The following is an 11,728-nucleotide window of genomic DNA, read 5'->3' on the forward strand; positions in this document are numbered from 1 at the left end:
CACAATAAATACAAGCTCCGTTATACCCTAATGGTACAATACTGAACTGTGTCCGGAAGGTGATGTGGACTTGCCCCAGGAAAACCCAGAATGCAACATGCACTAAGGCTTCCTCGTAGTTGGTCAGTCCACTGGACACAAATCCCACATGCTTTATTTAAAAAAAAAAAAAAAATTAAAAGAAAATCACAGCAAACACTGCAGAGGAAGATTCTGGTGTTATGGTTTATGTCAAAAGAAATTAAAAACCACAGTGGTAAAAGCCAAACATAAACAAAGTAGGAATTTGCACCTTGCCAGCTTTGGTTATGTCCAAACGGGCCTTTTCTAGCAGCTCCTGACTTGTAGGACAAGTAGCCACTGAGCTATAGCTGCTTACCAATGTGCTTTTAATATTAAGTCAGTTACAATGCCAGTTGCTCCAATTTCTTTGAAAGAGCTCGGGATTGTCCTTTCTGGATAAGTGCCTCTGTACATACTGTTTGACTGCACTATTAAATTAGGCTCAAATATTACTCTTTAACTGTTGTCCAACAAGTTGAACATGGCGTTAGGATGTTACTCATCAAAATGCATTTTCAGTATTTGTCCTCCTTTTATTACTGATGGTGTGACTTCTAAATGTAGCTTTATGCTCAGTTTAAATGGAACTTCAGTAACAGTTTCTAGCGAGGAGGGGAAAAAAAATCTCACTTCCTCTTACAGGGTACTTAAAATGGATCCTAGTGCACAGTGACTAGGCAGCCATTTCCTCATCGGTCCTTCTTGAAGCCATGAGGGCTACAGGAACAACCATGGCTGTTTCAGTCTCTTATGAAGCCACTTACGCTGTGGCGTAACGGGCAGCAGCCTTGGTGTAGTTGTAGTAGCCCATCTCGGCCAGTTTCGCCAGGTCTTGTGCGTTGTTACTGGCCAGATTTTCCCTTTCGCTATAGTCAAAGCTCTCCTCCTCATAGTCCTCCTGGCCCTCCATGTCAGGCATGGTGTCTGTAGAGGGAAATACAGCACTTGAGTCCACACTCAATAGGCATATATGCTGCATTCACTCTTTTTAGTAGTACAGTAGAATATTTTGTGCTACTTCACTTTTCACATTTCACTTGCCGTCTATTTTCTGCTAACTAGCTATCAGTGAATCTGATGCTATCCACCCAATACAAAATTAGACAACACAGACGCAAATGCCAGCCCTAATGGTTTGTCATGTTGTGTTCTGAATCACAGGCATCCCTTCAGTCTGACAAATGTACTTGTTTTGTCATGATCATGCACTACATCTTTAAATAACTCGGACGAACAAGCATTTATGGAAGTCTTACCATTTTTTGAGTCACAGCTCAATTGTACCTAAGTAGCCCTAACATCATTGCTGAGCCTCACTACTAATATAATTACTATTCCAATTCGGGGCATTACAGGGCATATTGCAAATGCATTCTATTGTAACAAGCCTAAGAAGGAGCCATAAACAAGGGCATGCGTTGTTACCTTCTGGCGAGCCGTCTAGGATGCCATGCTTGACCTTCATGTGTCGGCTAAGGTTCCCCTTCAGATTGAACTTGCTGGTGCAGTAGGGACACTTGAAGGGCTTGCTGCCGGCATGAAGGTGCATGTGTCCGAGGAGATTGTACATTCTATTGAATGACTTCCCACACACCTGAAAACCAGATTGGTAAATGTTACACGTTTACACCTCCATCGTGGAACCCCTAACTCAGTCAGATCAGAGGGGATTAGGGGTGGGCAATATGGTGATATTTTATCATTATAGTGATAATACGCTCTTCTGAGTATATTGTGGATGCAGTACTTAAAGACACAACTGCATGTTTTATGACAAAAAGAGCATAATTAGTCCTGTTTATTAGACTTACTGCAGTGCAGTATGTGAAACGTAGAATAAAAATAATTGTGTTCATAGTTTTTGATGGCTGTTTTTAAATGTGGCACTACTAGCACATTGTGTATGTGCATCATAATATAGTGATACTGTACTCTGACATAGCATTTCAATAACCCAATTCTCAAAGTAAAAAAAATCTTCACTGACTCTGTGGTTATTCTGGGGGGTCATAAAATGACATAATTGCTCCAGTCTCACCTTGCACTTGAAGGGCTTGACGGGAAGGTGGACGATCATGTGGGTTTTGAGGGTCTGTTTCTGGACGAAGGTCTTAAAGCACACATGGCACTGAAAGGGCCGCACACTGGTGTGAATCAGCATGTGTCGCTTCAGATTGGCCGAAAGGGTGAACTCACGAGCGCACACGTCGCATTTGTACTCCTTCATACCCTATAAGAGAGACACAACAAAGTGGTACATTGTAATTAAAAACAGTTCAGTTTTTTGGACTGGTTTAAAAAAAAATAATAATACACAATCGTATATTAACTGTTGGCTCAGTTTCATTGTGCACTTGCTGAGAGGGAAAAGGAGTTAGTGGAATTAAATGAGAAATGGAGGCAGTTGCCATAGACACTGCTGAATCTATAGGCTGGTTCTGCTATTGTTGCTTGCTCACAAGAATTCATAATATGAACGGGGAAAATAAGCTGAACATGCGCACACGCTGTAGTTATCACGCTGCCGCAGGACAGATAGACAGCAACCATTACATATACCATTGAGAGCCCAGCAGCTCCACCAAGTGTTATAGAGCCTGTGGTGCCCAGACAATGGAAAGAAATGTATGTTCTGTGTCTGGAAATGTGGTTCAGCTCGCCCTTAGCTGAACTGTTAACATGTTTGATAGTTTCCGAGAACTACTTTTTGTCAACATTAATTAGGAATATTTGAATGGGATCTTACATAAAGCATTCAGAGGCCTTCAAAAAGCACATTAACAGCACGTTGGCACCTTAACTCCGTGCAGGTCCTTTTTAGGTATCTTTATATTTTATAGAGAAGGTTCCCTTATCTTGCGTACACTGATGCCAATGATGACTTCTGTCTCAGTGGGTAATAAAGATTTCTTACATAACCAACACTGAGATCTTAATAAAACATACACATGCTTAGTTTGTGTTGGTTATTGTAATGAGTTTATCTTTTGTTTCACTTAAATCAACTAGCAGTTGTGTACTAGCTTATCTGCCTTTGTTTTTTTTTCCTATCATTAATTAATATAGTGGTTATATGGGAGCCATACTATACTGATATTATATGACTAACAACATTTATGATCTGTGTGCAACTAACAAATAAGGGAGGAACCTTGTATTGTATTGGGGTCCAATGTTCTTATGGCAGATTAAGAGTCCAAAGATTTGATTAAACGATTAAATGGAAAGAAAAAAAGACAGTAGTGTCTAGTTTTTTTAGACATTGACCAATTATTCTTCATCTTGTACTTAGGCAAAAATAAACTCCAGTGAATTTTTTTAAGACAGATCCCATTACAACAATGTCTAGCAATGAAATGAACATCTTATGTGATTTTCATGAAGGCTTCATCAGTGTCCACTTAGATGCTGCAAATGCATGATGTAGAATATTCTATTTATATAACGCCTTTTACAGTAAAGTGTTGTAAGAAAATTATTTGAGTTCAGTGCCTATTTAAAGAAGCAGCTAAAGAGAGGTTAACTACACAATGAGTACATGCCCAGTGTTTTGGTTTGTAATGCAGCTGACCTGTGACCCACTTTGTTTACGGAGACTGCAGTCATAAAGGGATGAATCATAGTCATAGAATGAGGGACGTGTGACGGAAGTATCGTCAGTATGACATTCACAGCACAAAGCACATGTGAAAAAAGTCTCTACCTTATTGGTGCTAGAAGCAAGATGGGGAGAGGTCTAGAGCAGCTCAGGAAGTGGATTGGATGACTATGACTGAGAGGGTGGGATCTGACTGAAAGGGCTCAGTTTACACTCAAACCTGTTTTGGCCACCTGAGTCTCACGATGTGCTGCTTTACATGCTATGAAACAAGCTCTCTTACAGGAACCTTTGGCCAGCAGGGTTGCATTAATTACACATTCTGCTATGCATGTGTTCTTAGATCTTAAACAACTGTTGGATCACAGTTGGAAGGCAAGGGCAACAGTTCACATAATTCAAACAAAGAAGGCTGTAGGAGGATGACAAAAAGCAGTGAGGTTAGAAGTACCTTGTGTTCGAGGGCCTGCTGTGTTAGTACCTTGTGCGTGAGCATGTGCTGCTTAAGGTGGTGAATCTGCACAAACTCCATCCCGCACTCGGAGCAGACGTAGGGCCGCATGTTCTGGTGCTTCATCAGGTGGTTCTGCAGCTGGCTGCGGTAGGCGAAGGATTTGTGGCACTCAGTGCACTGGAAGGTGGTGGGCCCTTGGTGACTGACCTGATGGCGCCTGAGATGGGCATGTGTGGGGAACTCCATGCCGCACTGTGTGCAGACATGGCAGTGGCCGTTCTCGTGCTTGGCCTCGTGGGTGCGCAGCTCACTAGGGTAGGCAAAGCCACGGCCGCAGAAGCGGCAGCTGTAGGGCTTGATGTCGCTGTGCTGCAGCATGTGGCGCTTGAGGTGGCTGGTCTGGGTGAAGGCCTTCTTGCAGACGGTGCACTTGTGTGGACGCGTGCCCTGGTGCGTGAGCAGGTGTGTCTGCAGGTGGCTGGGCTGCTTGAAGAGCTTGCCGCAGTGCAGGCACTCGTGTGGCTTGATGCCGTTGTGGCCCAGGATGTGTGTTACCAGGTTGTACTTGGAGGTGTACGATTTCTCACACATGCGGCACTTCCAGCGCTTCAGGCCCTCGCCCACATCTACGCAGTACGATTCGTCGATCTGCACATTGATGTCCAGTCGGTCAATCTGCATCCGACGGCCAATGGAATTCTCGCCGTCAGTCCACATTGCTGCCTGTCCGCCTTCCTCGTAATCCCCTGCCAGACCCATTTCGGCAGCTTCATAGGCAACCACACTAGACTCATAGTAACGCCTCATCACAGGGCTCACCTCCTCATCTGGAGTCTTGATGTTCAATGCTCTGTCCTCCTCCTGGTCTTCCTCTTTCCCACCTTCTTCAGATCGGCTGGCTACTGCTTTCTCTCGGACCATGGGGCTACGTTCAGCAGCCCGAGAGTCCGTATCTGAGTCTGCATCAGTTTGCTGGCTGCTCGGCTCGTTCACATACTCTGTGCAGTCTTTGCTATTCTGCTCCTCCTTTAATAGTACCCTGTGGGGTGCAAGGTCCAACACCTCTGACTCGCTATCAGTATGATGAACATGCGAATGGTAACAGGGGCTGGAATAGTCAGGCCTCTCTCCTTTCACATGAGTCTGTATCTCTGGGGACTTCTCAGTCGGCGCCACTGCCTCATCTTCACTTCGGGGTCTCTTGGTCCTTCCCCGGGGCCCTGGACGCCTCCGCTCAGCCCCATAAGAACCCTCTAGCCTCTTGTCATCCCCATCGGGCTCAGCAAGGTAGTCTCCATTGGCCCCAATCAGCTGGTCTGCATACTCGTACTCCATCGTCTCTGGAGGGGGAGGGGGGCCATCACGCGCCTCTCCTGTGTAGAAGCCATTGGGGGCAATGGTGGCTCCAAAGATCTCATTCTGAGATATGAGGCCCAGCACGGCAGCCTGGGCCAGAGACAGGACCACCACAGGGTCGGTCTGTGTGCCAGCATCCACTGCATGCTCCATCACTTTGGTGTAGCAGCGGACCAGAGGAACTTTTTGCTCCTGCTCCTCCTTCAAGAGAACAGAGAACATACAGTCAATGTAATGCTAATGGTAACAGTAAATCCAATGGCAAAAGATTTACTACAGTAGCCCTGGCAACAAAGACTGTACTGTGGAGTCATGGCAACAGTCACTACAATAGAACTCTAGCAACCATGTCAATGCAACAGCATTACCGGAGCAAAAGAGAGTCAAGAGTCTGAGGGAGAACCACCAAGGTGACAAATGTAGGGCAGCAGACAGGACACTACTTCCTTTTAAAAGCAGTAAACATTGCCTCCTAAAGCTCCCAAAAAATTCCGGTATACTCTTTCTGAGGTTGGTCAGAGAGAAAGCGAGAGATTCTGTGTTCAGAAAAGGCTGAGAGCACATTAGATGAGAAGATAAAGCAGATCTATGTAAAGCACCATGCTTCCTTCCTCAACGGCCTTTAAAAGAACGGGGAGCACAAAGGGAGCCCAGGTCTAACCAGGAAGTCCACATCCGTGGACTGTCCACAGCATTTCCTGTGAAGTCAAGTTGTGCCATTGCTGACCTAGAGAGCTGTTAGCATGCTAGTTTCCAAAGCTAATGCTAATGTGGTTACAAGAAACTTGAGTTTAGAGTTCAACTCTGCAAGAAAACACAACAACACATAAGCACAGCTTGGCCCAAGGCTGAGAGGAAAGGCTAATTATGGTGAACTCAAATGCTCTGCTTCAGAGTCCATTCATAGCCAATATCGTAGCTTTAAGACCACTAAAGGTTGGCACAAAACAGCTGTAAACAATGGTACAATAGGAGAGACGTTGTCACAGGCTCTCTCTGGGCAATGCACCTTTGAAAAAACGTTAACACTTCAGGTCAGATCTGTAACAAGGTGCTACCTTGATAGGTGTAGATACACAAACCTGGGTGAATATGGATTTGTGCATATGCAAACAGTTTGCATGAGAATACACAAGTGAAAGAGAGTCATGGTGATTGACAGCTGTAAAATGGGGAAAGAGAGAGAAAGGCAGAAGTGAGAGAAAGAGAGAGAGAGGAGAGAGAAGGGGAACCTGGATGCCCTGATAACCACGTCATTTATAATTACTGCTTTTAAAGCAGACAGTGAGGGAGAGAGAGACAAGGAAAGATTGAGTGAGAGAGAGAGACAGAGAGAGAGAGATTGAAAGGAGAGTGAGTGAAAGAGTGAGGCAGAGAAGGGTGATTGAGGGAGCATGTGAAAGAAGGAGAGCGAAAGAGGAAAAAAGAAAGGAGGGGGTGGGGGATGAGTGAGTGAGCGAGCGAGCAAGAGAGAGAGAAGAGAAAGAGAGGAGGGAGGGGAGTGAGAGAGAAAGATAAAGGGAGATAAAGAGAGAAAGAGTGAGAGGAAAAGAGCAGAGAGAGGGAGGGGTGGTGGGGGATGAGAGACTGAGAAACTGAGTGAGAGAGAGAGAGAGAGCGTGTACAAGAGAGAGAAAGATAAAGAGAGAGACAGAAAGAGGGAGTGGGAGGGGTTGCGGGGAGTGAGAGACTGAAAGAGAGAGAGAGAGAGAGGGTGAGAAAAGAGAGAGAGCAGGGAGGGAGGGAGTAGGAAAGAGAAGGAGCAGAGAAAAAAAAAAAAACATGACAAAATGAAAGGCAGAGAAAATGAAAGACAGAAAGACAAATGAAAGAGAGAGCCAGTCAGGCAGGATAGCAGCCACAGCTCTGAGAGGAGAGGTGAACTGAATGTAAAAATAGTTTTAGAAAATAAAAACTACAAGATTAAGACATGATAAATAAAAGAAAGAGAGCAAGAAAGAGAGAGACAGATAGATAACAAGAGAGACAGACATACCATAGTTAAACCAGAAAGACAATGAAGGTATGAACCTATGTTTGAGGGTAACTCTGTGTGTGTGTGTGAAAGAGAAAGAGAGAGAGAGAGAGAGAGAGAGAGAGAGAGAGAGAGTAGTGAGTGAAACAGAAAGAGATAAGAAGAGACATACTATAGTTGAAACAGACGGTAAGAGTGCTGTAAAGGCCACACAGAAAAGCAGAGAGAACTTTGACTGCTCTTATCAGTAAATGACTCTGAAAACTCATTTCATGACCCCTAATTTTAAGAGAAAGCATCAAAAAGTCAAAACTTTTTCATTAAGCAATTAACAAACTTAAAAAACTCAAATGAAACAGGTCCGCAGGCCCGTCTGCGGTGTTCAGACTGAGCTGGGTTAAAGCTGAGTACTCACCACATTGCTCCTGGTGTGATGTTTAAGGTGTTTCAGGGCTCTCATCCTTCAAGTGAAGTGTGGAGCAAAAAAACCCTCCTCCTATTTATATCTGCGGGAGAGAAAGGGGCGGTCCCTCCGCTCATCCTCCGCCTACTGTTGCTGTTATCAGAACTGACTGTGCCGGCCTCTTTCTCTCTCTCTCTCTCGCTCTCTGTTTGTCGCTCTCTTTTTTTTCTGTCTATCTCGCTCTCTTGCTCTTTCCTCTCTCTCTCTCTCTCTCTTGCTCTTCCTCTCTTTTAATCTCTCCATATTTCTATCTCTTGCTTTTTTCACCTCTAGCTCTCCCTCTCTTATTCTCTTCCTATTTCTGTCTCTTTTGCTTTCTGTCCCTTTCTCTTGCCCTTTCTTTTTTTCCCTCTCTTTCTCTCTCTCTTTCACACACTCTCTTTCTGGCTCTTTCTTTTTATTCTTTCACTGTCGCTCCCTCTCTCTCGCTCTCTCTCACCCTTTCTTTCTCTTATTCTCTTTTAATGTGTCCCTTTTTTATCTGTCTATATCTTTTTCTTTCTCGCCCTCCCTTGCTGTTTTCCCCTCTATCTCTCACCCTCTTTCTTTCTCTCTCGCTTTTTTTCTTTCTCTTGCTTGCTTTCTTTCTTTCTTTCTTCTGTTTAAAGCACACACACACACACACACACACACACCCATTTCTTCTTTCTCTTTCCTTCTCGCTCTCCCCCTCCCTTCTCTCTCCCCGTCTCTTTCTCTTTTCTTTCTCTCTCGCTCTTTCTCTCTCTTACTCACACGCAAATGCACAGGCGCACACATACACACTTCTGTATTACTTCTCTTTCTCACGCACACACACACACTCAATACAGCATGACCCTTCAACAAACATATTTCTCTAAAAAGCCCAAACAAACAAAAGCTTGTGGTTCTATTCTTTACACACTCACACGTGCACACACACACACACACACACACACACCTCAGAGACATGTTCTTCAAACACACAAACATGCTTCAAGCTATCAACACGCATCTGTAATCACAGGTACGTTGTCAGTGTCAGATAATGTGTACGGTGTGTTGAAATTTTTTACTTCCTAGAGTAGCTGTGGGTAGTTACGCCAGGTCTGTTTATTTCCAAATTTCAAATAATTAAGCTGCAAGACGTTACACAATGTCTGAAAGCTAGTGCAAAAAAGGAAAAAAAAAGAGTGACAAAAGAAAGAAAAGGAGAAAGAAAAGGGAGAGAAAAGCAGTTTGGAAAGAGAGGGAGGGAGGGAGGGAGGGAGACAGACATGGGGGAGAGAAAGAGAGAGAGAGAATAAGAAGAAGAGGGAGGGGGAGAGAGACAGAGGTATAGAGGGAGGGGGGTGACAGAGAAATAGAAAGAGAGAAAGAGAGGAGGAGAGAGGGGATGGGGGAGGGGGAGGGAAAGAGAGAATGCAGCAAAAAAAAGGAGGAAGAGAGAAACTGGGGGAGGGAGAGTGAGAGCATAAGAAAAGATGAGGTCAAAGAAAAGAGAAAGACAGAAAGAGAGAGAAGGGAGGGTGCTCATGAGAGGGTGGGGATTGAAAAGAGAGATAGAGGGAATGGAAGGCTGAAAGAGAGAATGCAGTAAAAGAGAAAGAGCGAAAGGGAGAGAGAAAAATAGAAGAAAAGGGGGATGGTGGAGTGTGAAAATAAAAAGAAGAGTCCATCAGCAAGAGAAAGAGGGGGAGTGCAGAGTGAAGGGAAGAGAAGGGGGGGCTGGGGGAAGGAGAGAGAGGAAAGAAAAAAGAGAGAGAGACAGAGAGAGAGAGGAAAAGGAAAAACAGCAAGGAAAGAAATTAACTGTTTAAGGCCCGGTTTGTGTGAAGGGGCTGAATGTAGTGTGGTGTTGGTGTACCTGGTGGCGGTCGCTGGGTGGGTCCTGAGGTGCTGTGGTACTTAGTCAATCTGTATTATGGAACAGGTAGAGGATTAGAATAGCACTTCCTGTTGGATTATTAACAGCAGGATGGGGCCCAGGCCGTCCCACAGTAGAAGGGGAATTCCAAAGTTTCGCATAATTCAATCATTGAGATGTAAGAAAGGCTGAAAGATTAATTGCTTTTGTACCTAAATCACAATCTCAAAGAGTGCAGTTTCCAAATCACAAAATCTGCAAAAGATACCTTACATGATAAACACTGTTGTCTTAGGATTTAGGTAAGTTAACATGGAGCTGATGCGTTAGACTAATCAGAAGCAACCAAACACTTATGTACTATGACATCACAACTACATCTAACTGGCAGTCTGGGTTCAAGTCTCAAGCCGAATAAAGTGGATCTGCTGGTCTACTTGGCCAAACAATAGGCCTATATCTTTATTTATATCAAGTAATCGCAATTTAAATTGCAGTCGCAATATTAAACAGAAAAATTGCAATTAGATACTTTGCCCAAATAGTTCAGCCCTAAAAGTCATTCAGAGTATTTAGAGTATTTTGATGTGAAATGCTGCCCTATAGAGAAACTTAGCTATTTGTATTTCTTTACAGTGATGGTGATGAAGTTCTAATAGGAAAGTCTGTCCACTCAGCATATATATATAGACAATATTATTTCCAGTCATGCAATAACAGGGGCCTTATTTATAAAACATTTGTATTACTGTACACATTTTATCTTAAACTGTTCGTAAGTGAAAATTCATTTTTAAGCAGTGATTTGTACGTTACTTTGCGTACATATATCAACACAGGTTTCCAATCTGACGTACAAACGGTCCATAAAGGTGAGTGTCTGGCACTCAGTCGAAGTGTGTGATTCATGAACAATATTTTCACAAATCATTCAGTATGATTTATAAATTAGACCCCAGACTCTCTTAGAATGGGGAGAGACCTAAACCCAAAACTAAAAGCCTTGTTAACGTTTCAAGACAAATATTTACAATCACTGTTAGAAATTTGCATAATTAGTTTGTAGCTTATTTTTCAGCTTGTTCTGGCTACTGCACATGTGCATAGCTCCACAACGACACTGGGCTCTGGGCGCTGTCTCCTCCTCCTTTATAATATATCTGTAGGAACCAGGGCTTTGCGATGTCTACAGTGCATATATATATATATATATATATATATATATATATATATATATATATATATATATAAATAAATATTTTCAAACCAAAGATGACCAGTGAATTTACATGTGTTTTCTGAGTTTTTATATGTCATGTTGATGATGGTAAAATAGTAAATCTGAAAAAAATAAGTTTTCTCTGGAAACTATTTTACCTTACAATGCCCTGCATCGTTAATGGATCTTTAAAAATCTTCTGTCAAACCTACCTTTAAGCACTGTCTTAAACATTGGGCAATATATTCAAATCGTTTCATGTTATAACTTTCTGTGCATTTGCTTTTGGAGGCATTAAACCCTTTGGATATCTGGTTCCTATCACTGCCATTGTGAACAATTCTGAGTCGGTAAGTTTCTCTAGAACGGCACATTTCAGATCGAACCACTCAGAATGTCTTTGTTTACATCTTTACCACTAAATTATGCAGAAATTCTGAAAAACAAGTGGAATTCCCATTTAAACAGTGTCCCCTTCTCTCAGTTCTGGAGCTAAAACACACCTGAGCGCTGTGTACTGTATGAGGAGCAGAGGAACATTTTTCATTACCGAGCAGGAAAGGGCAATCCATGGGAAAAAGGAAAGAAAGAGAGAAAGAAAGAAAAAAAAAAAATCAAACCTTGGAGGGGAGAATAGAGAGAGAGAGGAGAATGAGAGTAGAGAGAGGAGAATGTGTGAGAGAGAAGCAGGAAGAGAGAGAGAAAGAGGGAGGGAGGGAGAGAGTGTGTGGGGCTGTGAAAGAGTGAGTGAGATGAATGTGTGCGTGAGTGA

The 11,728-nt window shown here is 43.3% G+C and overlaps 1 protein-coding gene across 2 annotated transcripts; it reads right to left on the reverse strand.

Moving 5' to 3' along the window:
- Positions 1 to 165: 165 nt before the first annotated feature.
- Positions 166 to 8,132, reverse strand: znf710a (zinc finger protein 710a). Of its 2 annotated transcripts, none has more exons than XM_036561611.1 (5): positions 7,862 to 8,132; positions 4,143 to 5,672; positions 2,102 to 2,293; positions 1,489 to 1,657; positions 166 to 987 (listed from the first exon to the last, which is right to left on the reverse strand). In XM_036561611.1, exons 1-5 carry the CDS (start codon positions 7,904 to 7,906, stop codon positions 824 to 826), a joined length of 2,100 nt encoding a protein of 699 aa, XP_036417504.1. In that variant the 5' UTR covers positions 7,907 to 8,132; the 3' UTR covers positions 166 to 823. The 2 variants fall into 2 exon arrangements, with proteins under 2 accessions (XP_036417504.1, XP_036417503.1); XM_036561610.1 differs by having other exon boundaries at positions 4,113 to 5,672.
- Between the last annotated feature and the right edge of the window lie 3,596 nt (positions 8,133 to 11,728).

Source organism: Colossoma macropomum, unplaced genomic scaffold (assembly GCF_904425465.1).
Source record: "Colossoma macropomum unplaced genomic scaffold, Colossoma_macropomum, whole genome shotgun sequence".
NCBI classification, from domain to species: domain Eukaryota; kingdom Metazoa; phylum Chordata; class Actinopteri; order Characiformes; family Serrasalmidae; genus Colossoma; species Colossoma macropomum.

Coding starts and splice junctions, on each gene's coding strand:
- znf710a (XM_036561610.1), bottom strand. CDS start 7,906: ATGAGAGCCCTGAAACACCTTAAACATCACACCAGGAGCAATGTG. Junction 1,658..2,101: donor TCAAGCCCTTCAAGTGCAAG/GTGAGACTGGAG, acceptor TCTGGTTTTCAG/GTGTGTGGGAAGTCATTCAA. Junction 988..1,488: donor CCTAGACGGCTCGCCAGAAG/GTAACAACGCAT, acceptor TTCCCTCTACAG/ACACCATGCCTGACATGGAG.